Source organism: Oculina patagonica, chromosome 7, assembly GCF_052425735.1.
Source record: "Oculina patagonica isolate OP01 chromosome 7, crgOcupat, whole genome shotgun sequence".
Lineage (NCBI taxonomy): Eukaryota > Metazoa > Cnidaria > Anthozoa > Scleractinia > Oculinidae > Oculina > Oculina patagonica.
In genome coordinates this window covers 18,863,096-18,889,819 of record NC_135764.1, presented here as the reverse complement: position 1 = coordinate 18,889,819, position 26,724 = coordinate 18,863,096, and the positions used below count along the sequence as shown (strand labels likewise).

Below are 26,724 nucleotides of genomic sequence, written 5' to 3'. Positions count from 1 at the left end.
TGTTTTGAATTTCCTTAGAGGACAAGTGTCCCAGTTGTCGATGTTTGCTAACTGTCGGTTGTACACTCTCTTCTGCTAAAACCGAGTGATCGCTTCTCAAAGAATGAATTTCTAAGTGAGAAATAGGATGACAAGGAACTTGTCAGGCAACAGCTGCCTTGATTGAATTTGACACAGATTGGCACCACTGTTCTGCTAGAGAACCTGGGTTTATATACCTCTTTAATACCTTGTACATAAAATGAGACGACCACCAAGTTGTCATTTCAATAATTTAATGGTTATTTACAAACGCTAGCCGTTTACTTCAAGTGTTTAAATGACGTGTAATTTACCTTAAGCTGTAGAAGTAAACTCGCATATTTACAAACCCTGAAAAAGTGATTTTCTCTATGCTACTCCTATTGATTTCTCTGTTTTTAATGGTTTTCGCACGGAATCGTGTCACGTTTGGCCAGTAAAGACGCATTCTTTGGTACTTCAGAGAAAATTTGCAAGAAAATATTCCTTTTCTTATTGACCGATGTTAAAACTGTTTGGCCTTAGTTTTTCCGGTGCACAAGCTTAAATATACGGTTATCAAGAAAAAAATTAACATGTACAAGTGAATAAAGTGTACAGCACATAGATTGTTAAAGTTATGCCCGTAACGCTGCTCTTGCCTTGTCCAATATTTCTTTTCTAATCTTTGGATAGTTTGGATGATGGTTTAAAACCTAAAACAAACACACAAACGTTATTACTTTTTTGCTTGAAAAAGCACAACCTCAACTGATGGCAGTCAGCGATATTGTGAGTATTCAAACAGGCTGTCAAGCGAAAATTAGCTGAGTTACCCCGATTCAGTGCCTGTATTTCACATAACTGTCATAGTATGAGAGTTACTCTCATGGCTTGCCTCCAAACCCAAGGGATATGAGATTGTTCTCATTCCGAAGGGGTACGGGAGTTGTCTGTACACCCTAGGGGTACAAGAGCTTCCCACGTTCCAAGGAGTATAAGAACTACCCTACACCGTAGGAGTGAGTGTTGACCCACATTCTAGGGTACCAATGGATGAACTCACGTTCAAGTGTACGAGAGTTGCCTTGTAGTCAGTCGTATTTATGTATCAGCCATTAGCAATATTTTTCAAGTCAGATTTACATCAGTACCTTGTGGCAGACGTCAATGGCGTCTACAAGACGTTTTGCCTTGAGATAGTTGAACGCGAGTCTGAAACCTGTGTAGTAAAACGAAATAGGCTTAGGAGCATTCTTTGGATAACTGCCATTTTTCCCCTATATTGTCGGTGGCTTGTTTGAATACAAACTGAAGTTCTTTTCCTTATAAATATTCCCACAAGAACCTAACAGAATCTCAAGTAACTTGGCTCTCAGCAATGCACTAAACACGAAAATCGAATTTGCGTCCACTCAAAATTTTCCAACATTCACTGAAAATCCATAACATTTCTCAAGACAACGTCATAGAAATATTTCTGATCGTTTTTGAAAGATTGCTGAAAAATTCCTTAGAATACTAAGAAGAACTTCTATCGTTTCTATTACAAACTACCGCATTTCAGTTCTTAATTACAACAACAACACACGTTTTATGAACAAAAAAATAAGGCTAAAACACATAAGCAAATCTGACGCCATCTACATTTATGTAAAATTATGGGTTTGTAATATTGTCTTTTTTTCAGTGACAGAATAACTAAGAAAGCGCTACGTTTTATAAGGTTATTATACCAATAGTTGGGTTGTTCTGATTGCCAAAAATCCAGGCATTCTCATAGTTCTTGGCAGCATCTTTGTAAGCTTGTTCCTTTTCCATGATATAACCCATGTACTCCCAAGCCTTACAACAAGACTGCAAACAAAATACAAACAAATCTAAACAACAACAAATTTAAAGATGCACGTTTTCATACCGTCCTGGTCCTGCTTGCAGATAAACGCGTTAAGGGGAACCAACGGTAGAAAATGATATCTTAACAGCTGTACATCATTTTTAGCAAATGAACAGAATGCTTGAAAAGGAAATTATTAACCACGATTTCAATATATAAGGTTTATTTAACCATATGTCTTCCTGACCTTGTTATATTGAAGGCATTTCTTTAACAAATCTCCCGCCATGTCAAACTTGCCAGACTGCAAATGAAAAACAACGTCAATGACCAACTGAACCCAATGAAGACATTTAATTCCTTACTTTCCTGCATTTTACTACATTGAAGAAAGATGCGTGCATTATCAAACGGAACATTTCAAAACGGTTTTGATTTGAGGACAGTTACACAAATGCAACAACGATGCAAACATTATTTTTCAATGTGAGAAACAGAGACCTCAGGCAGGTTCTAATTCTTCCGGTGAAACATGACCAAGTAAGATGTTAATATTACAAATTACCTAGGTCCTGGTAAAGCATTGACCAAAAAATGGAACTAAAAGCAAAAGTACTAAGCTTCTCCACGTGATGTATACTTATTCCAAAAAACCTTTATTAGAGTTAATTTCATTATTGCGTGTTTTTAACATACCTGGATATAGATATCGGCTAGTAAAAGCCAGCTCCTCTCGAATTCTTCTGCTTCCTGAAAAAAATAAAATAAAGACAAAGACATTTCTTAGTGTTTATATGGTTTCTCTCCCATGCTTCTGTCGCTAATGAAAACCAGACAAACGTCAAGGAATGTGAAGTAAACAATAAGTTTATTTTACCTCTGAGTTCCAGTTCATCTTGGCAATCCTTTTCAGCTGGTTACGAGCCCGTGGTGTTTGTTTCAAGTACATGTACGCAGTTGCCATGCCCAGAAGAGCTGGAACACAGTCGTGCTGAAGAAAGAATGCTGCACTCAGTTGATGCATTTGAGGTGAAATTAAAGTCTCGAAAATAATCGCTCAACTTAAATGTTGTCGCGGAAATTGACGCTCAAAAAAATTAACGCGAATTCACAAAATTCGCGTTAATTTCATGGAGCGTTTATTTCTTTAATCCACGATATTAAAAAAGGACGACATCCTAAATAAAACAAAGTTTATGAGGAGGCCCTCTTATCCAGATTAAATTAGAATTATTAAATGATGTGTGCAAACTTTACATCATAAAATGTCACGAATTCGAATCCCGTTGAAGCCTCAGGTTGTTTCTGGGCCTTGTTCGGAGCTGCGCATTTCTATTTCATCTGTATTTTTTTAATAAGATTGTATGCCTAACCACCAATGAAGACCCATTTGAAATACCTCTGTTGTAGCAATTTCCATGAACTGTGACAAGGCTTTCTCTACATTTGGCTTTGTCTTGAACGCCATTAAAACACTGTTTTCCAGTATGCGGTATTTAAGGGGATTCCCTTTTGGCTTGAAATCCTGTGAGAACGTAACGGAATGGTCAAACTCGAAACTATGACAAGCACATGACTACAGAGCTTCTTCAGCTACCAAGTTCTTTGTGGTACAAAAGAAGCTCAAATTCTCGAGTTTTCTATGAAATAACACGTGCTTTAATCAGAACATGTAGCCATAACTCGTTTTACACAACGCAGTGACCGCCCGTTAGGAAAACTCGCAACCTGATTGGCTACGCGAGCGCGGTCAAATTTTCGATAGACTGCCTTGGGATCGCGCGCAAGTAAAATTGCCGAAATCACAAACCACAACTATAAATAAACTACTTTCAATAAACTATGTTGTAAATAGATCGGTCAGTGGGTTATGCTAACACGATTAGACTCGCTCTCGGTTTCTATCAACTTTTAATAGTTGACTCGGGGCGTTGCCCCTCGCCAACTATCAGCCAATAGAAACCTCGAACTCACCGTCTAATTGTTAAATAACTTTACTGTTCAAATGAACACGACGTAAAAAAAAACAAGTGACAGCAATTTAAAAGGAGACAGAAACAAAAACTATGATGGCTAACTTTACCTTCAGAAGCTTCTCAGCAGTGCGAACAGCCATCATTTCTGAATCCTGTTTCTCGTTTGAACTATGCGAGGGAAATATAATGGCAGGTCAGGTGAAAAGGCTCGAAAACAAAGAGTAACCATTGTTATAAAGTTTATAGATACTACTAGTGATATACAGTCATAACCAATCCTCGACAGAATTCTCGAGACAAACGTCAATGGAATACTCTACAGAACCAAATCCCTTCCCCCTTACAATGCCGCGTTCCTATTGTTCAACATGGTCGCGGAAGGAATGAAGACCCTTTCTTCAATTTGAGAGTTAACAATTGCTTTTTATTGGAGAGCTTTAGACCGAATACAGTCACAAAATCAATACATTAACATTAACATTCACCACTGACCTTCCCCAAGTCTGAAAACTTTCCTATGTTTACTGAACAGAAGAAATATTAATACCTAACATCGCCATCCACCGCCTCAAATGTTTCTCCTCCTAAAGTCTCATTATCTGGGTTGAGGCATATTTCGATCATGTTGTACACGGCATACTCGCCCCTGGTGGAAAGAAAAATATATATTTTCTAACAAATAGATCATGTCGTACATAAGACAAATATAAAAATAAGGAAACCGCAATAGTAGTAGTATTCATGAATTGTTACAGGGCGCTACTCCTTGCATGAAAAGATCAATCGAAAGACTTTCATTCAGTTCATTCCATCCTTCAGCGATGAATCAGTTAATCAATCAGTCAGTCAGTCATTTATTTTATCTGTTATTTAGTGAGCAACGGCAGGTAATCAAATAATCCCTCGGCCGGTTAGCCCGTTGGTCGGAGGGTAAGTTTGTCGGGTTAGTTCAACAGACGGTTGGTCGGTCAGTCCGATGGACAGTTGGCAGGTGGAACGACCTTGATAACTCTCTATCAGGAAAAAGAAATAAAGCGAACAATTGCTTCTTACCATGCAGAGTCTTTCCTTGCTAGATTGAAATGTTTCAGGGCTGCCGTAGGATTTACTGTGTACCTTAATCAGAAACAAAATCTGTAAACATCACATCAAAAATAGATCCGAACCTAACTGACACTATTCAAAGAAAACAACCAACAGATAAACAAAGTTATCTGATTTGTTCTACAGATGGCACAAACCGGCAAACCGCCCGATTATCCCACGTGCTTTGAAGAAGTTACAGGGACTCACAAACTTTTCTTAAATTCATTAACATTAAACCGAAGTTCATGTTTTGACTCTCTGTCGCACTATACTCATAAGGTAGACACAAGAAATGTAGCGAGAGAACAAGAACCGTTTCAGTAAAAAATCGATATACTTTCTGATTGCTTCTGTCCAATCAATCAATAAAAACGAGCGTCCCAAAAGTTGACACGTCAGCTGACGTCATCCAAGTACGTCATGTTGCTAGGCAACATCCTTGCCGATTCAAACCACGGGCTCAGGGATACTGACCAAACATGGAGCCTAACAGTTAATAACCTTACCAGTTAAAGAGTCCTTTGCAGTAATTTAATCCACAATCCATGGCCGCACGCGGGATAGCACTTTCAGCCTAAACGAAAAATAAACGATTTTGAAAATTAAAAATGTTTCAGGCTTCTTTTCCCCAGTTGTTTAAATTGGTGGGTTCACGGCACGGTCAGGATCGTGACACTGCTTGTTTTGTTTTTTTAGCTCGGCCGTGAAAATAATTTCATTTATTCTGTCATCTATTCGTTCAGGGAAAAAATTAGACCCCACGAAAACGACCTTGCTCCTAATGTGTTCCTTCAAATCTTAGTTGTTAGAGCATAACACCGGTATCGCGGAGGTCACAGGTTCGAATCCCAATGAAGGCATGATTTTTTTTCAGGTTTCTTTTCTCCAACTGCTAAAATGGGCACGATGGGGATAGTGTCAATGGCTGCATGTGTTGCTACAGTGGAAAGACTTTAACTTGGTGAAACAAGAATTACCTGACGGAAAGTTCAACACAAACCTGTTCGAGATATTTAGAACACTCCTCCAATTTTCCCGCTCTCCTAAGAAGATTTATAAGACGAGCGAGAGCGCTGTAATGATCTGAAATAAGGAAAGCACATTTATAAACAATTCGAAATATGTAGCCCTGTAATAACAACTACTTTCTAATCTTCAATTTTCCAATTCAGCTTTTCACGAGTGAACACCTTAAAATGTTTGGTGAGAAACGTCAAAGAGGAAGGTGCTGTATTACGTGGAAAGGCACCACTGTGAGGGATACTAAAATGGCAGGCGTGAAGGAAGAGCCTAAAATGGAAATGATGGGACAGACTCGTGGTGTCCTGACACCAGGTTACCTGAGAGAAAGTTCCACGCACTAAATGTAGTTATTCTCCCTACTGATTGCCATACTGTCCTTTCAATGTTAGATATGAGAAATTAGTGGTAGATCAAAACAATAATCCCTAACTGACGATTTTAATAATTCCTAACACCTTTCTGTTTAAAACTGCACTGATGTTGTAAGGACCTAGATCATTCTTGAAGGGGAACTGAACGGTAAGCTGAGAGAAGACGTTCAGCATTTTTCTTGTAAATCAGAGATGATCAAATCAAACAAACATTATTTTGTCTATATGCTGTAGCATTATCGGGTGATTCTTTGCATTACATTGTAAAAGTGAAAAAGGTAGTTTCTTAACGGAGACAATATACCTGGCTTTCTCTCCAGCAGTTGCTGAAAGTGAAACGTGGCAGAATCGTATTCATTTTTCCTGAACATTAAATCGGCCATCATCTGAAAACAAACAAAAGAATCATTGTTTTTTAACAATAACTGAAGAGGGGTACGTCAGTTACAATACGAATTTCATCCGTTTTCTTTCCTCTGGTCTCACTCAGCTCTCAGATGGTGTACTGTATATCTTGCAGGTTATCAAACTCATTTTAAACTTGGTATGTGGTTACTTGCCGTATTTGGAACAACACCTACGCAAAGTGGACGACCGCGCTAATTGTAAGGCGGAATGTAAAAAGTGGCCATTTGACTCGACTTTGCCAAGACTGGTATCACCAAAGACAAACTGACTTTAAATAGCGGCTACTGACGTCAAAGTTGTTGTTGTATTGATTTAAATGCCGTGCACAAGACCTCAGACAACAACAACACACTTTTATTTACTCTTTTTAATACCTACAGTATTTACATTTAATTCAACTTGAAAATAAGGAAGGGTACTCGCAACCTGATTTAACTATTGGGTTAAAATGCCACTGAGGTTGCCAGTTAAGAGGCAACAGGCAAGTCAATGAATACACTTACGACAGTAGCGGCGTCATTTTCTGAGTCCATTTTAAGCAGTTGGACACATTGCTGCTGAGAGGAATCCAGATCATCCACTGTTAAATACAGTCTGGCCAGCGCTAACATGGACTAAAACGGAATCGAGCAAGAAACGCATGAGATTTGACTACTAATCAAGACATAAAGGAAATGCAAAAAAACAGTACAACTTTTCGAGTTATTAGCCAATGACTCCGGTAAACGGAAACCAAAAATCATGCTCTATATCTCGTTCCAGTCCGAGATTTCGTTAAGCATGACGTACACTTGTTTCGGCAAATTGACAAAAGTTGAATAAAAGTCGAGCAGAAACGCGACAATTTGCCAAACTTTCAAACTTGTTTCCGTTACTGACTTTTAAACAAAAAACCTTTCGCTTCAATGAGCAATCGGATTTGGATGATCCGACAACAATCCGAACCTATTCAGTGTTCCCTGGTGAGTAGGAATGTTATAAAATACCTTTCTAAAGTAAAGTGACATAACAAGGCCATGTTCTTTTCTCCACTTGTGTTTCACCTCGAGCTGTTTTTGACACCAGTGAATCTAGTTGTAGCATATTAACACTTACCGGTATGTGTGTTTCATCGTATGTCAGCCCTTCCTTGTAGAAATTAATGGCTTTCTCGTATTCTCTAGCATTGGTAGACAGCTCTGCCATTTCTGCACAGATCCTGTGGGAAAAAAAACAAGCCATTGTTAAATACGGAAAGTGCAAACAAACAAACAGACAGACAGACAGACAGACACAGACATGAATGCATATATCTCGCGTGCCTTTTGTTCTGGTTGGAGAAACAGAAAAGAAGTTGTGCATCGAAAGTTACTTTCAATCAATTATTTCCATTTAAACAAACTTACTTTGCAGCTTGTAATTTTTGTGCTTTCACAGCATCTGGCTGCTCCACGCCAACTCTTCTCAAAACCCTACAAAATGGAAATATCAGTCGATACATTTACTTCTAATTCATTGAGCAAGATTGGTTAGTTTCCACAACAGTTGGTTAAAAGGAATTCCTCAACTTCATTCTACAGAACACACATGCCACTGGTTGACTTACACAAACTGCAAACAAAAAATGTGAGTCCACAACTTACATGATGTTTTATAGGAGCGCTCTTTCTGATTAGACAAGAGACCATCTTATCTAGTAAGAAATTATTTATAAGATTGATCACACATGGCACTTAAGCTTATCTCACCTTGTTTGAACCTCCTTAGCTCGAGTTAGGGTCTTCAGAGTTTCTTCAGCGTTGCCAGACTTTTGATAAACTCGAGCTTGAAGCTCCAGGAGCCGCGCTTCTTCCATCAACGATGGAAGATCATTAGCTGAATACAAAGAAGAAAGTGAAGGTCAAAAGGTGGAGGAAATAACACAAGGCAAATGATTTGATCGCTTTCAATACCAGCAAACTATTGTATAATAAGTGTACAAATTGACTGTTAAGTAATTTGATTTGTGATCCTTTGCTTATTGTGAACAAATCCTTGATAGAACGAACTTTCATAATCACGACTGAACATCTTCAGTGTTTAGTAGTTTGTCTGAGAAGCAAAAACAGTCCGCCATCTTGAAACTGCCCGAAGGACAGTAAAACGTCGTTTTAAAATGGACATTTTATAACCTCAAAAAAGTCTCGTCTTGACGACAAAAACTTGATTTCATTTAATTGCAAACTTGACTGTTTTAAGCACATTAACACACGCACGATGAACAAACTGCAAACAAACCTTGACTTCAATTCTATAACTGAAAACCTTTTTTAGCTAATATTTGGTGCATTTGCTTTCTTACGACAAAGACACAAAAAATGAAGTAAAAATAAGTAAAATACCTAAATGTTACTCAAACCACTTTTTACGGTCCAAATAAAAAAACGTACTGTACCTTTTTCTTGTTCCAGCGCTAACTTGATAACCTTGTCAGACTTTTCGTAGTTTTTCAGCTTAAGATACAGCTCAGCCAAGTCGTACCTGGCAAATCAAGGAAACACTCATTGGAAAGATCACTTAACTATGTTGCAGCATACGTTAGCATTGTGTTCAAAAGTTTCAACAAACCTTAAAAAGTTTTGTTGTCCTGTTTTCAAGGCAGCTTCATAGTAGTTGATGGCCTAAGAATCAAAATGAAGGTCTGTGGTATTAGGCAATGAAAGAGTATCTCTGACAACTAGGAAACCACTTCTTGACTAATTAACGTCACAAAATAAGTCACAACAGCAAGAAGAACAACAACAAAACGAACATACCTTTCCGTAATGGTGTGTCTTGACCAGTGCTTGTCCTATTTTGCTTGCCAGTGCTCCATCTCTTGGATTTCGCTTTAGAGCTGTCTCGTACACTTCAATTGCTTTCTCAGGCTTAATTTGACAAACAAACAAACAATTAAAGATGACGTATCTTTACGGAAACAAAGCAGGTGCGTAAACATTCGGATTCCTAGAGCTTTTCCTTTTGGACAAAACAATACGAATGAAGACTTGCCCGAAAAGCGACACTCTCCTTTACCAGACTGAACGAAGCACAAGTTTGTTTTGGTAAAGAGCAAACACTCACCTCCTGTATACTCATGTATGCATCTCCCAACAGCAGACAAGTGTGAGGGCTGGGATTCTTGTCAACTAGTTCTCTGCAGGACAACAGATTCAATTCGACAACAATACTCCCTTACTACTTAACTTCAATTTATTATGTGATTTATGTTTGGCACTTTATAGTGCATCTGAAGTACACGAGAAGTCAACATCTCTCTCCTGTAACAAGCTGTGTGCTTTAGTATGTTTGTATTGCTCCATAGTGATGAAATTGTGAACAGCTTGGCAGATTTTTTTGTCCATGGTAATACATCAAGGCCAGAAGTTGTGTGATAAGACAGAAAAAGGGAAGTTGTATTTTAAAGGAAAAGAGACAACAACAAAAGCAAGGGTAGAAGTATTCATATCCCAAACAACCGTCACTGGCAAGTTATCTTAAACAAAACGGCAGGTAAAGTCAAAAAGTGATAGGCACAATAAAAGGTAAGAGAGTATGACTGGCTATGTTAATGTCAGTAAAAAATAGCGTTAACATTATTTGGTTGGAAATAACATTTTTGACACTTCCAAATCGATGAAATCACGATGGAATATTTAGTTAAGGATAATATCGTCCACTTTTTTAGTCAGACTGCACTCACCTGTAGACGCTGGCATACAAGCGCTTGTCCTTACGATGATGTAAATATATCTCTGCCATCTTCTCTTTTGCCTTGATGTAGTAACTGTTAAATCAATCAATCGCTCAGTCATTTAAATGTTTGTTGCTGATTTGAAATTTCATGAAATATTTAACGAATTTGAAAAACACAGTTAAACTGACAGTTTGAAATATTTCAAACCCCCCAAAAAATTTACACTACACCACACACACCTTTGTTCTGGGGTTATTTGTCTCAATAAAGTCAAGGCTTGTTCAGTGTCACCGTTCTTTAACGCCAAGTCAGCATTGGATATCTGAACCCTGATAAGAAAGTAACAGAACAACAAGTTTGAGTTGATATTTAAGGAAATAACTCAAAGTGGATGGGTCATTCAAGTGTTGTCCAGAATGGAATCTTATTTTAAAGGGCATTTTACAACAATAGTTTCCAAAAAGCCCAAAATGATAATAAACAATTAAATGATATTCTATTATAAACAAATGACTGCTCAGAAAAGCAAACTTTGAGTGACCTCCATAGTTACTGTAAAATGTGAGTGGTGTGCTTCTGTTGGTGATAACGAAAATGAATAAAACACGATCAGCTTACCTAACTTCTTCAGGAGTGCCACTGAACTCATGCAAGGCATCCTGCATTACTTTAGTAGCCTCGTGCTGCAAAACGAACAAACAATTAATGAATATTTTATGGCGAAGCAAGAAAGCAAATTCTTGTAAAAGCCGTATGTGCCACGAGTCAGAGAGAGGACTGAGTCATTAGCTTGGTAAGCTAAGTGACCAGTTGCAGTGGTGATGTGCATGGCTTTGATAAACTGTATTCATTATTTATTACCAGCTGTCCAGCTTCCATGTGAGCCTCAGCCAGTTCAAGGAACACAGCCGCTCGATCACTGGATGTTATTGTTGTTTTCTTGCCTTGTGCTTTAGGAACTAAAGAAAAATAAAAACGATGAGCTATCTTTACAATTGGTATTTTTAATCCTAGTTAGCGAAACTTTTTACTAACCCATTTACGATACATATTCTTTAATGAATCGTCCTGTGTTAAACAGGTAAGTGGGATTCGTTACAAACTTAGCTATCGTTTATGTCGTGACAATAAAAAACAAAAATGTTACATTCATTGACATTTCATTAAAACACGTTTTCAAACCCTAGCAGAAAGGTTTCTGACATTGGCACTGTTTTGAGCACTCTTCTGCAATCGCTGGGTCCATGTGCTGTTGGTGAATGTTATGGTATGTAGTGTAGTGTACTTCCTTCGCACAAAAAATGTTTGCCGCTTAATATTTTGTAGAATTCTGCAGGCCAACGTCAGATGAAGGGTAATACTCATGTCAATGACATTCTGTTTGAAGAGAAGTTGACAAGTGTGACATGTTACCTGCTTTCTTTACTCCTGACAGGTTCATTGCAGCATGCATGGTGTTAACACTTTCTTCTGGATGACCCATCTTCCTCTGCACTCGAGCTTTTATCAGATGATACAAAGGATGGTTCCTCACCTGACACAAACACAAATCACCAGCTTGTTAATACATATTTATCAGTTATACCATGCTTTGATTACTCTGGGTTGTGGAGGAAGTGTAAATGTACAATGTCGTAGGTGAGATGTTCTGCCGCGAACGATGGGCCAAAACCTCTTCCAGGCCTGAAAGATTTTCTCTTTTCCTTTTTTTATCTCAGAAAAATCAGTCTGCTTTACTGGTGCAAATTCGGACAATATGACCACTAAATCATGTGACGGAAACGTTCACTTTCCCAGTGCAGAAACAAAGATATAAAATTGCCCACACAATCAAATTTAAAACTCTAACAGAAAACGTTGCCATCTTAGACATGGAGGGAAAAACTACGACCCCAGCAAGCAGCACGTAACACGTCTTCAATATGGCAGTACTCCCTCTTCCTAAGTAAACCTCGATGTATGTTTCTATAACTTAACTTCAGAGATCGGTGTCTTTGAAACGAAAAGGGAAAGATAAGTTATCATAGCTAGGAATATACGTAAAGCAGTACCTCACCTCAAAGTTATAACTGAGACCAACTTCAAGCGATTGCTCGGAAAGTTTGAAGTTACCTTGCTGGAGATGAATCTGTTGATTGCGGATAAAACGTTACGACGTGTTGAAAATATTACATTACATACTCTAATAAGACTGACAAAACAATTTTTGTCTATTTTTGCCAAACTTCTAAATTTACGTTCGTGGTGCCAGCGGCATTTTAACAAACCTTTCTTGCCGAAAAGTTTGGCTTGAGGTGTATCCCTTAAGAGTTACATTTTTCGCCTGGTTGAAATATGAAATTCAGGCTGTGATGCAAAAAGGGTGAGTGAAGGTACACCCTTTCAGATTCCATCATCTAAGTCCGACTCCCTAAAAATATCTTAATCACTTCTAAATCCACACATGTAATATTCGAACGATATTAGGGCGTATACTTGGTAACTACAACACCCAAGTTATAAGGGAAATATTTCATTTTACACGCACGGACATAAATGTGAACGAACGATGCTAACTTACCTGAGCCATGAGAAGATGTGCATCAGAAAACGTTGGGTCTTGGTCCAAGCAGTGAGTCAGCATGGCTTTAGCAGCGTCTGTTTCTCCTAATATAAAGTACAAACGGTATTGACAGAATACATACAGTGCATATGACATTCAAGTTTTTGGAAAGCCACTCATAGAAACCACCTCCTACTCACTAAAAATGTGAACAATTTCACACCACATATACTACTACCGCGTTTTTGCTATCACCTTCTTACCTGACAGGTACTTGACTTTAGCCATGAGATAGAGTCCCTCCAGCAATCCAGGCACACTTTTAGTCAATGGATCTAACACAGCAGCACAGCGTTTAAGAAGAGGAGGTGGAGGCTGACCTGGACTCTGTGCCTAAAGGCAAAATGATATCAACAACAATAAAAGACCCTGTCCTGTGACAGTTGATTTAGTCTTCCAGTTGCAGTAAACTGCAGTACTTAATGGAAATTGCAACAATAAATGCATGTTACATAAATTTTTCTTCCTTTTTTGAAGCTCAATGTATACATATAAAAACGTCTTCAAGCTAAAAAGGCAAATGCTATATGGATACTGTCATTTGTGTTTTACTGTACATAATCAAACTTGTGAAAGTTGACATAGGAAATGTATGAAATGTACTTACCTCAGTGGGTGCATAGACAAGGTAATCATTAATTATTTGGAGAAGAAAATCTGGGTTTAAGCAGTAAAAATACTTCACCCCAAGGGCAAGACCCTAAAAAAACATGAAAAATAAACACTTTCTTTAATATATGATTTTCTTAAGTTCCATTTAATTTGTTTTTACTCATGCACATCACTAAATGCAACTTTTTCCCCTGACCTGAATACCTTTTAAGTTATTAAACCCAGCAATTTTATGATTACTCCAAGGTTTCTTGAACATGTGGTTGTCCATTGCAGAAACATACTACACAAGTAACAGAGGCGTTGAGGCACTCAATTTCAAGCCTAATTTCTAAATATTTGTATACGTTGTGCATATTGAGTGCTGCCCACCATTTCCTTCCCTTTACTGTATTTACCCCAGTGGCTCATCTACTGTACAACTGCAATAATAATACAACTCCCAGTGAGCACACTTGAATCTGAAACAGTTATATTATTATCACACTTGTGCCAGAAGATTAAAGACTGAGGTTTACAAAAAAAGAATTTGGATTTCGATAAGGATAACATGCATGGAAGCGAAAAAGTTATCACAGTACTTTTGAGTCTAGAGAATGCTAATCTGATTTTGTGAATGTACTTGTAGAAGCTAGGATTTCTTTGGAATATGAATAAACCTTTTGTTATAATTTGTTTTCTTACAATGCTTTGAAACTATGGCACAGTATATTTATAATAATTTCATATCTAACCTTAAGAGAAGTAAAATGTGCATCAACTGCTTCATTTAGCAGGTTTATCACTTCCTCAGCTGGCTTGTTCTTCTTTCTGTTCAATACAGAGCTTAGGTATGATAGCTCCTGTAAAAAAAAAAAACAACAACAACAACACAATTTGTTGTGTAACTTGTTTTCCAATGTGACCTTCCAACATGAAAGAGAAACTAGCAAAAAGGCATGCAACTTACAGATGATTTTCCAATAGACTGTTGTATTTCATTAAGGAACTCTAGTTGCTGTTCTGCATCTTCCAGCTGTCCATCTATCAGCTGACACTTGATTATGCCTAATACAGAATAGTTTAACAAAACATAAAACATTTATGGCTCGATCCTCCTGGTTTGCTAGCTAGAACTATCCACAATGGGTACAGTGGAATCGTCATTATTAACCTGCACACTGACATCAACAAAGAAAATACTATTTTTTTGTCGGAAGACATTGTAATCTTCAGTATTTGTTTAGGTGCTGCATGATTCTTCACATATAACTTCTCAAGTCAATCGTTATTATTATAATAAAAAGGCAATAAAGTATTATTAAAGCGCAGTTTAGCTGGTACACTTGCATGAAAGATGTTTTTGCTTCTTAAACAATTTGTTCCAGTATTTGTCCCTATATGTCTGCCAGGCTAAAACATTTACACCTTATAAACAGCTCAGATTTAATCAACTAAAGTTTTACAGACCTGTCAATGCTGGCACACTTGTCTCGTCAAGTTTCATGGCGGTACGGAATGCTTTCATTGCTTCTCGGATTCGGTGATGCAATATGAGCTGATTTCCAACCTTATGAAAAGCAATTATTATCTTTAAAGTTGAGAAAAACAATTTTTCAAAAACTGGATAATTTGCTTGTGTCCTACAAATGTGGTTGTGTTTTATAGAACCCCCAGAAAATTGCCTGATTGTGGTCACCTAATTACCAAACAGAATATCATATTAATTTTCCATATGTCACAATTAAAAAACCGCAGGGCCTTACAAGCGTACAGTATAGAATGAAAACAAAGAGCCGTAGAAGCGTACAGTTTAGAATGATAACGTAGAGTCGTAGAAAGGTACAGCTTAGAACGAAAACGTAGAGCTTAAGAAGCGTAAAGCTTAGAATGAAAACTAAAATGATTACAGAGTTGTAGAAGCATACAGTTAAAAATGAAAACCTAGAGCCGTAGAAACGTACATGTACAGTTTAGAATGAAAACGAAGAGCCTTAGAAGCGTACAGTTTAGAATGAAAACGCAGACCCATAGAAGCGTACAGTATAGAATGAAAACGTCAAGTCGTATAGAAACGTACAGTATAGAATGAAAACGTAGAGCCGTAGAAGCGTACAGTATAGAATGGAAACGTAGAGCCGTAGAAACGTACAGTATAGAATGAAAACGTAGAGCCGTAGAAACGTACAGTATAGAATGGAAACGTAGAGCCGTAGAAACGTACAGTATATAATGAAAACGTAGAGCCGTAGAAGAGCGTACAGTATAGAATGAAAACGTAGAGCCGTAGAAACGTACAGTATAGAATGAAGACAGAGCCATAAATTCAGAAGCGTACAGTATAGAATGAAAACGTAGAGCCGTAGAAGCGTACAGTATAGAATGAAAACGTAGAGCCGTAGAAGCGTACAGTATAGAATGAAAACGTAGAGCCGTAGAAGCGTACAGTATAGAATGAAAACGTAGAGCCGTAGAAACGTACAGTTTAAAATGAAAACGTAGAGCCATAGAAGCGTACAGTTTAGAATGAAAACGTAGAGCCGTAGAAACGTACAGTATAGAATGAAAACGTAGAGCCGTAGAAGAGTACAGTTTAGAATGAAAACGTAGAGCCGTAGAAAAGAGAAGAAAACGTAGAGCCGTAGAAGCGTACAGTATAGAATGGAAACGTAGAGCCGTAGAAACGTACAGTTTAGAATGAAAACGTAGAGCCATAGAAGCGTACAGTTTAGAAGGAAAACGTAGAGCCGTAGAAACGTACATTATAGAATGAAAACGTAGAGCCGTAGAAGCGTACAGTTTAGAATGAAAACGTAGAGCCGTAGAAACGTACAGTTTAGAATGAAAACGTAGAGCCGTAGAAGCGTACAGTTTAGAATGAAAATGTAGAGCCGTAGGAGCGTACAGTATAGAATGAAAACGTAGAGCCGTAGAAGCGTACAGTATAGAATGGAAACGTAGAGCCGTAGAAACGTACAGTTTAGAATGAAAACAGGTGTGACCGTGGCTGAATTTCTTAAGGCACATTTTTTCAAATCAAGACAGATATAAGCATTTTGTTGTTCCAATGTGGAGTGCATCCTCGGAGACCCAGGGGCAGTTAGTCGGGAAGACGGGCAGCTCATCGGGAAGACGGGATTTTCGGGCGAAAGTATAAAACGAGCTCAGGAGAGCCCCTGGGCACTTTCTTTTACCGAACCAGTTCCAGAAGCGTTTGAACTCCTTCCTTCTGATTGGCCAGAAAAACAGTTTTTCTGGCCAACCAGCAAGAATGACCAGCAGAGCGGCTCTGACGCCTTCTTACACAAAGTTGTTTTCCACATAGACTCGTCGTGGTTGCATCCGTGCATCGGATGATTTTACGTGGAGAATGTCAGAAAAGAATAAGCCTTACACGACTTCCAGTTTTACACTGTAAGTTGCGAGTAAACAACAATTCTTATTATTTTCCCTTGATCGTTTAACGACTTCTGAAACTTTGGGTGTCTTCGTTGCACGGGCCACGCAATAGCGAACAAATCGCTGACGACACCTATTGTTATTTTGTTGCCAGCTTGACTTTTAAAACAAAGGGATTTTTGTTTGATTTGTTGGATATTTAAATAACAAAAACAAAACTTATAAACAGTGTAGAAAGTGGTGCATCGCTTATATAGCTATAAAAACTTATTTGTTTACTTGCGCTGTGCCACAGTTTGCAAATTCCCAGGCCTCATTGTTTTGTTGTTGTTGTTGTTTTTTTTTTTTATCTGAGGCTCTCCACGTAAAATTATCCGATGGACGGGCTAATTCTAAACAACCACGACGATTCTATGAGGAAAACAACTTCGTGTAAGAAGCCGTCAGAGCCGCTCTGCTGGTCATCCTCGCTGATTGGCCAGAAAAACTGTTTTTCTGGCCAATCAGAAGGATGGAGTTCAAAAACTTCTGGAACTGGTTCGGTAAAAGAAAGTGCCCAGGGGCTCTCCCGAGCTTGTTTTAAACTTTCGCCCAAAAATCCCGTCTTCCCGATGAGCTGCCCGTCGCCCCGACTAACTGCCCCTGGGTCTCCGAGGATGTGTGGAGTGTAGAGCTCTGCGAAAACTTCTACACCAAAAGTGACATCCAAAAAACGTGCCAGGTGTAACAATGACACCTTGACTTTTTCTTCTTCTCCCCCTAATCACTGTTTTTTCAATTTCAGGATTAAATTAAAATCTATAAGCAAGGGGGTGCCATCAGAATGACAATTATTTACAAGTTTATTTTTCCAACAAGGTCTTTTTGAGGAAAAATGCGACAGAGATGGGAGAGGTCTAAACTATTTTGCAAATGGTGGTAACTATGTGTTCGGGAAAGTTGACTTACCTCTGTCTGATACTCTGCATTATTAGAAGCAAGAGACTGAGCTCTTTCCACCAGTGTGAGTGTCTGTTGTAAAACCAAATCATTTCTGCCACACTAAAAACAACATCAAAGTAAAAGTATTAGGACTGTTACTTTAGCTCCAAAGCCTAGTACAGCTCAAATAGCTGATGCTTAAATTGCTGCTAATTAATTGAAGAATGTTACATACCAGTCTGCTGAATGCCTGTGACAAATCATGATACAAAAAGGAATTCCTTGGCTCGCACCTGTCCACCATCTGAATCAACTCTCCCAGCCTATCAGAGGCCTGAAATAATAGGATATTTTAAAAAAACTATTAACAGTACTATGGAACAGGCAATCATAAATAAAATTCAAATTAAACTTTAGAGATTTGTGGTTACGGCATGTACCTCTGCCTGACATGACTGGCACTCACGTTGAAAAAAAAAAGTTGAGAAAAATTGACCATTTTATATAGTAGGTATGCAGGCATTAGGAATGTAAGGGCATTTTACATCATTTTGCTTGTATGTTTATATTCACCTCACTGTACTTTCCATCTCGACAAAGGGTGTACATTACAATCATCCTCTGTGCTTCAATGCAGTTTCTGTTGGTGTTCAGAGCCCTAACAATACAAAATAATATAAAAGTAATAAATGAAACTTGTACATTTAATCTATATTCTAACAGTTTTCACTATTATGCACACTGAGATCTTCAATCATGGTGGACAGCTTTTCTCTTAAGATCAGCTCATTTGATAACAGGGAAGTCCCCGGAATTTAATAATATTTACCTGTGTGCCGTCTCCAATGTTTGATCCCAATCCTGCAGGGCCAGCTGAAGTCTCATCTTTTCAATCAAAGCAGGTATAAAGTCTGGATATCCCACTACAGCCTGGAAAATCAGTCAAAAATAAGTATGTTGGGCTTCATTTTATGCCAGACTTAATAATTTATTAAATTTATGGTTTCTGATCACACAGTTTGTATGTATACCTGTAATTTGATTATTTAATGATTGGTACAAGAGTCTGACTGACTGACTGACTGACTGACTCGTTAACAAGGAGTATAAATTTTACAGACCTGATTGATGAGTTCTAGTGCAGCACTGAAGTTGTTTTTTGTCTCCAGGTACTTGGCCTGCAAACAATGTTCAGTTAACTACCAATTAGTTATTACGTATACAAAAGACACGGAAACATTTTAAGGCCCAGACAAATACTTTCAATATGAACTGACCTACAGTGTTTCATCCGGATATCCAAACACCAAGAAGAGAGTTGAAAATACAATGTGCAGCGGAGTATTTTTGATGAAATAAGGTGTTTGGATAGCCGATGAAACACTTTCTTGAGTGTTTGATATATCTTCTCAATTGAAACAAAAACTACAGGGTAAATGGAGAAATAAAATTGTAACAATCTATGCTAATTTAGACCGGGTATCCAAACCTCCTTCATGGTTATGATTTTCCTTCTTTTAACTTGATGAATTATTTATGAGTTCAAGAGTAACATTTCTTCAACACTTTCTATGTGTACTGGTAATAAAAACAGGCCAAATGAATTATTTAAATTGCGTGGTCAATATTGTTCTCATGCATGGATGTGTTAAGAGAGTATGCACAGTTTAGCTAATGCAGCAGCATGTAGGGTGGACTGAAGGAGTCTGTTCAACTTTGACACATGAAACCCCCCAGCTCCGTCTTCGAATTTCCAATGACTTTCCTTGGAGTGGATATGTATTCATGACTTCTCTCCTGGAGTCACAGATGTAATCATGTAGTGGTCATCATGTCGTGATCGAGCATAGGTAAAAAAAATCTGATTCCCAAACAGAATTTAAAGCCCTGACCTCCCAAGTCGGGCACTTTATCCACTGAGCTACAGAGACTCATGGCGACCAAGCCGGGCTAATTTATATTTTAAGGTTTGGACCAAAAGGATTAATAAGTTAAACTTAATAACTGACCTTTCCAAATAAAGCATCCAGATTTTTTACAACTTCAGAACTAAAATGAAAACATATTAAATAAATCACATGAGCATGCAGTAACCATTCAAGTTGAATTATAAATCATCTCATGTGAATCAGCCTCTGTTCATGTCTCGTAATAATATTCTGGCATTGATAGTACAAGGTACCATATACTCACCCACTCAGTATTTCATCAAACATTTTAATACTCTTTTTAGCATAAGATTCCTTTCCACTGGTTATATCAATCCAACCACGCAAAAGAAGGCCCTGAGAAAGAAGGTCATTCCAGGATCATTATCATCCCTGATTATAAGCTTACAGCCGTCAGCTGCCTTACTAAACTGCAGTTCTAACTCAGTTTTTCCACATTTTTTAAAGTGAAGTTACCAAGAAGGGGATGTTTTTGCTTGTGGTCACAGAAAACGTTGTCAGCTGACAACTAATTGGAACTACCTACATGTACGCATTTGTGCTGCCATTTCAAAAAATACAGGATCGGAAGAAGGATGCAACTTTCTTATCCCTCTGTTTAATAAATGCCTATGAAAGGGATTGGACTTGGGTAGGGAGTCATTAAAGACAGTTATTTCTGTATCTCAAGGAAGAATATTGAATTGTATCATGATATCACAAAGTGTTGTTCAAAAATTGTTATTCATAATTATGTGACAAAAAAAATTTGCAGTTCATCAGTGCACCCGTGTATCGTTGCAGTGCTACTTTTTTTCATACAGTCAACTCTCACTATAATGGACACCTTCAGGACCACAACTCGGTGTCCTTAATAGAGAAAGTCTGTAATAACGGGAGTTATTTTCAGTAATTCCATATACCCCAGGACTTCAACTCCTGTCCGTAATAACGAGCGGGCCACAAGGTGGGAGTTGACTGTATTTTTTAATTTCTTTGTTACCTCTTTATTACCACTGGCCATTTTGATCATCCTGTCAATATATTCTCGAGCCTTATCATGACGTCCTGTATGCCAGAGGAACATACCACCAAAATACAGTGCCATCTCACCACAGGACTGCCGATCTTGCCTGAGCTTTGTCTCCAGCTCTTGAACTGCTTCCCTGTCAACAAGTTTAGCTTTCTTGTGTGCATGGATCAGTGCCATAGTGGCACACAGCAACACATCTGGCTTCTCTTTGATCACCTCCAATTCTCTAATTGCCTCAGAGGCTCTGTCTGTTAAACAAATTTTAACATAAATCAAACAATGTACAGCTGTCTAATATTCTTGTTGTATGCTCCTACATTGTAATCCTAACTTAAAAATGAATATTTGCTGCCAAACCGTAAGTTGAAAAAAAAAAATGAGTTTGTACATGTACATTCAAACTTGTATTATTTTCATTTAAGCAGACACTCTCATTGAATGCTCTAGTGTCTGCTTGATACATTGCCATCTTTGCATTTAAAAAAGTTGACCCCGCCAGGGTGACCCATGTAAGCTGGAGATCATAGATTTGCACTGTGTAGAAGTAAGTCAAATATCAGAAATAACCTATTTAGAGGATGAATCTTTAAATGAATATAAAAATGTCAAAACACGATTTCTGAAAAATAATAATATATTAATAAGCTGGAGTAACATTTTTATTAAGTTACAAGTGAAAATCAAGTAGTGCACAGGCAACCATATCAGGCCATTTCACAGATGGATTTCCAGCAATATATATTATGTCTGTAATGCGATCACAGACCTTCCATTAAAACTCCAAATGCCTTCCAAAATATCAACACTGGGTCGTTGCCATACTTCTTCAGGCTCTCCAGACAGGCATTCTGCAGATGTCTGTAGTACTTTTCGCGACAGTAGTAGTTGATATAAGCCTATAAACAGATGAAAAATAGTAGAAGCAGCCATAGTGGTAGCAATTCTCGCTCGCTGTTTATAAAGATGGCAACGAATTGAATATAGCAACAGGGACGCCGAAAAATGTTCATCATGTATGGGATTTTTAAAATTTTCTTTTGAACTATTTTACTACTTACCAGTGTAACAGTATCACTTGATGCCATTTTAGTTATTTCCTTTAGCTTACTTTTAAAATTTGTGAAAAATATTAAAACTGTTCGGCTGAAAATATTCTGCTAATTTACATGTAATGTTTTTAGTAACCAAACGTCCGCCATTTTGATTTTCCAAATATTTCCCGTGAGCCTTCACGTAATTCCCACAAGTCTTTGGGCGCTTGTAAGATTCAATATGGCGGCCGTCGAAGGCAGTTTAGAAGAAGAAGCTCTCAAACGAAGAGACCGCTTAAAAGCAATGCGAAAGAAAAGTGGATTACCAGATGAACAGGTATCTGAGGTGTATTATGTATGTTTTTATTTTGTTCTTTATATAAAAGATATTTTAGTCATACGAAATTCAAATGTCAATGAAGTGTTGCTAAAAGCGCCTTACGATCCTTTATCCTTTATGACATTTACCCCGTAAAGAACCTCTTATAAATATATAATCATGTTTACACCGTAAACAATCCATTAAAAGTGTATCGATAAATATCCTATCCCGACCTAAATTCACAGTATTCTTTGCTACTGATTTTCAGACCTCTAATGACAGTGATTCCTCAAGAGGAGAAAAAAGACTGCTAGATGATGCTTCACAACCTGCGTAAGTGGAGATTTTTTGCACATGTAGAGGTCGCCAGAAAATTTCCACCTTTGAGAAGTACAAGATTTCTGTATAACCCCATGCTTAATTATGCATGCAATAATTTTGTAACTCTCGATACATTCATGACTGCCATTTACAGTCAATTTCACATAACTTTACCGTGCCGCGTTGCGAAGTTCGTTGGGAATTGGGAACTACGATACGAAGTAGCCAATTACGTTGCGAGTTAGACAATCAAATTGCAAACTTCGGAACAAACTTCCCAACTTTGGCGCGACTGAACTTCTCAAGTTTGCAAGTTGAGAAGGAACAAGACACGTTGCTCGAAAGTCACGATTACGTCTGAACTCGTAAACAAGTTGGTGGCGGGAATATTTCAGCGATTCTAACCACTTGAGTTGCAAAATATTAATTTGAACAAGCACGGCGTCAATAAAAAACGTCGGTATCAACGTTCTGACCCACATACAGCAAGTATAAGGATTACATGTACCGTCTGTTGCATCCTGTCCTGAAAGAAAACATGTTCAAATTGGGCATCAAACATTGCATGATTCGCAATCAAGCTTTCAAGTTTGAAGACAACGTTTCGTGCGAGCGATCATCGGAAGTTAACCAAAGCGGCTTGCTCAACGTTAAAGTTATTGAACCTTTTACTTTTAAGGTATTTGTTTTCTTCTGATGGTTTAGCGAAGCAAATCCATTCTACAGAAGTGTTTTTAAAAGAGTTGCTGTTTTAAAGCTATTACAGAGATTCGGGGGCAGAATACTTGTAAAATCTATTTATTAACAGTCCAATCATGAATGCAAACATGTCGCAACTTGTAATTAAAATTTGTCTGGCTCTAAATTCAGCTTCGTACACGATAAGTCTCCCGTGAAGATCAGTAAACCATCCAGTTTCATTTGTTTACAAATGCAGAAGGCTTGTCATTGAAGTTAAAGCCTCACAAAAATGTTTAAAAATGTATTTGCCGTAAAAAAGTAAAATTTGACCAAATTTCCGTCGGGCATAAAATTTATTTATCGGCAGATCGCTCATGCAAAACATTGTCAGACACTTCAACTTCAAACAAAATATTTTGTAACTCTAGCCGCTAGAATCGCTGGAACATTCTCAGTGCCACCTTGTTTTCTTGGCCTGAATTTCAGACATCATCATGACTTTCGAGCAACGTGTCTTGTTCCTTCTCAACTTGCAAACTTGTAAAGTTCAGTTGCGCCAAAGTTGGGAAGTTTGTTACAAAGTTTGCAATTTGATTGTCAAACTCGCAACTTAATTGGCTACTTTGTTATGTAGTTCCCAATTTCCCAACGAACTTCAGTAACGCGAAATGTAAAAGTTATGTGAAATTGACTGTAAATGTGAAGGATTGTATGAAGTAATTTGTTTTGCATAATGAAGTATATACTAGTTATGCAACGCTTTGGGTTCTGATTCCCACGGTCACTTGTTTTCTCGGTTCACACGGCCTTTGGCGAGTGTGGCAGCAGTGACGGTCCATGTTCACGGGTGTCTCCGTTCGCCCTAATTCGTCGGCAGTCGCGCGCACTTGGGGGGGGGATCCGTCGATTCACGGCTTTCCTGTATTCTGATTGGCGTTTTTCTTGGCATGGTATAAAGGGCTATATGGAAATCTTTCTTTTGGAAGTAATCTCAGATCAACAATTATGATAACAATATAAAATAGAACACAAAGTTGTTAAGAATCCCAGCTAGTGGAAGGCTGACCATTTGGCTATTTTCATTATTATGGCCGAGGGGTTAAACTCAAAACATACTCGACTGCCATGTTACACCACCAGATTTCAAGTTCATTACCCTTTGTACCCTCGCAGTCACCACTTGGCTTTCCTTCTTTCTTCAAATAACAATAACACTGATGTCACGTTACCAAGTTTTCAGCAAAACTCTATATTTAATCGAGTCTGGGCTTGAACTTGGGTAGTTCCTTGTGTTGTTTCTGGGCAAGTCACTTTCTCTACTTTTGCATAACCAGGAGAATTTCAGGTACTACTATTCAAGAGCTACCCGGCAAACTGCTGAGGAGTAACCTGTGATGGACTTGTGTATAGTAGCATCCTAGTCCAGGAGATGTTTGCACAGTACACATATTGGCCCAATAACTTAATAATAGTTTCCACCCCTTTGAGGATTGGTAATGTAGTACTTAATGCTATAAGTGACTGCACAATCTCTTAATTCTTGCACATTCTGCAGTTATATGATCAATGCTAGTGCAGTCAATAGCTTATTTTCACTTTGTGAATGCTTTATTTACAGACCTCCACCCAGGCTAATAAAGTTTAGAAACTATCTACCTAAAGATGAAACATTAAAGGAAAAGAAGATACCAAATGCTAAACCTCTCTCAGGTTTGCTACTGTAAATGAAAAATACATTGTTGCAGTTTGATTGGTTATGATTTGGAATTTAAGTGAGGTTGTCTTCACTGTGAAGTGGTAGGATTAAAAAATGTGCTGAAAATTGGGATTGGGTGGGGAAATGGGTGGAAATGAATACTAGTTAACTGTGTCCTTTTTTAAACCCTTATCACTGTTTGTGCCCCTTTTTCCTGCCATCAGTCATAATGGTGCATGGTACATTGTATAGTTTCCCTCTTGAATTCTTTCAGTACCAAGGAAAAAAGATTATTTCCCTTACTTAAGGATTATTAATTCTATTATAATGTTAATCCAAGAATTAAGTAGTGCATCTCATCTACAACCTCTCACCATCAGATTCTCTGCCAAGAGGAAAAACTACCTTACTGGGGGTATTTAACAAATCTGTGAAAATTGTATGGTTTCCCTTGACTAAATCCACATTTTTTATTCCTTATACAGTTGAAGATGAAGTGCAAGAGCACCTTGAGAAAGCCAAAGCTGAGAAGGTTATTGAAGAAGTGGTAAGAACAAAGCCACGTTATATTTGATGATTATGGGCCTTTGTGACATTACATAATCAACATGATACATATGCTACCTTGGACTCAGTTTACTTACACTGTAAAGATAATTTTAAAAATAGCTTTAATTAAATTTATCTAACTTTGTTAATATTGCTTGTATATATTGCTCATCCTTGAAATTTTTATTGTAGGACCTGGCTAACTTAGCACCAAGAAAGCCTGACTGGTGAGTATTTTCACTTGCACAAAGAAACACCTACCTATCCACTAGATAGGTACTGGACAGGCCTCAGTATGAAACAGAATCATTAATTCATTTTCCCCAAAGAAAAAAAACATTCAGGCAATATTTGTCAAAGTCTTGATTTCTTAAACCTCCCAATAACTTGAACCAAAAGTCGTTTCCCTAGGATTTCCTTTACTAAGTTGAACACTCCAGTTTTGTTAATCAGTTTTTTTTCCCTTGGAGGTTTGAGAAACTGCAATTCCACTGTACATTTAAATAACTACAGTTCTGTTGGAATATGAAAAAAACTCAATTGAGTTAGCAATTTCGTTTAAATGGCTGCACTATACGTACTTAAAGAACAATATTATATTTTAATTGTTTTCAGGGACTTAAAGCGTGATGTTGCAAAGAAACTAGAAAAGTTAGAGAAAAGAACACAGAGGGCAATAGTGGAACTAATAAGTAAGTTATCTGTGGATATTACCACATTCCAGGCTACAAGGAGGAACTGTCACTTTTTAAGCTTCAGGCTGATAGGTTTAAGTTATGTTCTCTCTCTTTCCAGGAGAACAGTTACAACAAGGAGAAGATTTAGCTGCAGCAGTCAATGCAGCAGCCTCGGAACAGAACTATGAAGCAGAGTGAATACTGTGTAAACAACCATCAAAAACAATAGTTCAACTTCACTCTGAGAACTGACAAACATGGAGTGTCCTGTCAAGCTGTCATCTCAGTGACGTGTGAATGACATTTTGTGACACGCCTACTTGGTATCTAAGTTGGCTGTCAGACTTTTGCAAGGAGACGATAAAAATATAGAAATTAATATCAGTCTTCATGCCTAGAGTGACTGCAGTGCTGTCCTGCGTAGTCTGAAGTCACTGCAAAAATGCCTTGTATATAAACATTACGACTATAAAATAACAGCCTGTGTACAACCGCCTGCAAAAACCTACTACATGACGTCGTTTGTTTTGGAAATAAACTTTTGTCTTTTTTATTCCATGGCAAACGATTTGGGAAGT

At 37.9% G+C, this 26,724-nt stretch overlaps 2 protein-coding genes across 2 annotated transcripts; one reads left to right on the top strand and one right to left on the bottom strand.

Moving 5' to 3' along the window:
* Positions 1 to 258: 258 nt before the first annotated feature.
* On the bottom strand, positions 259 to 22,152 carry LOC144661083 (tetratricopeptide repeat protein 21B-like). Its single transcript, XM_078521790.1, has 43 exons — positions 21,928 to 22,152; positions 21,636 to 21,765; positions 20,840 to 21,117; positions 20,102 to 20,193; positions 19,918 to 19,957; positions 19,030 to 19,086; positions 18,738 to 18,838; positions 18,482 to 18,566; positions 18,144 to 18,242; positions 17,936 to 18,028; positions 15,059 to 15,158; positions 14,559 to 14,656; positions 14,344 to 14,451; positions 13,605 to 13,697; positions 13,201 to 13,330; positions 12,956 to 13,041; positions 12,452 to 12,523; positions 11,809 to 11,929; positions 11,257 to 11,354; positions 11,014 to 11,078; positions 10,635 to 10,724; positions 10,402 to 10,485; positions 9,783 to 9,855; positions 9,476 to 9,586; positions 9,288 to 9,340; positions 9,115 to 9,200; positions 8,429 to 8,555; positions 8,087 to 8,152; positions 7,797 to 7,899; positions 7,205 to 7,315; positions 6,598 to 6,679; positions 5,900 to 5,982; positions 5,406 to 5,473; positions 4,867 to 4,929; positions 4,361 to 4,459; positions 3,921 to 3,981; positions 3,237 to 3,362; positions 2,715 to 2,828; positions 2,534 to 2,587; positions 2,085 to 2,141; positions 1,737 to 1,857; positions 1,155 to 1,222; positions 259 to 716 (listed from the first exon to the last, which is right to left on the bottom strand). Exons 1-43 carry the CDS (start codon positions 21,952 to 21,954, stop codon positions 639 to 641), a joined length of 3,951 nt encoding a protein of 1,316 aa, XP_078377916.1. The 5' UTR covers positions 21,955 to 22,152; the 3' UTR covers positions 259 to 638.
* LOC144661127 (coiled-coil domain-containing protein 12-like) lies at positions 22,107 to 26,711 on the top strand. The gene is made up of 7 exons (XM_078521841.1): positions 22,107 to 22,237; positions 22,491 to 22,555; positions 24,843 to 24,934; positions 25,406 to 25,467; positions 25,662 to 25,696; positions 26,085 to 26,161; positions 26,265 to 26,711. Exons 1-7 carry the CDS (start codon positions 22,142 to 22,144, stop codon positions 26,342 to 26,344), a joined length of 507 nt encoding a protein of 168 aa, XP_078377967.1. The 5' UTR covers positions 22,107 to 22,141; the 3' UTR covers positions 26,345 to 26,711.
* The last annotated feature ends 13 nt before the right edge of the window (positions 26,712 to 26,724 follow it).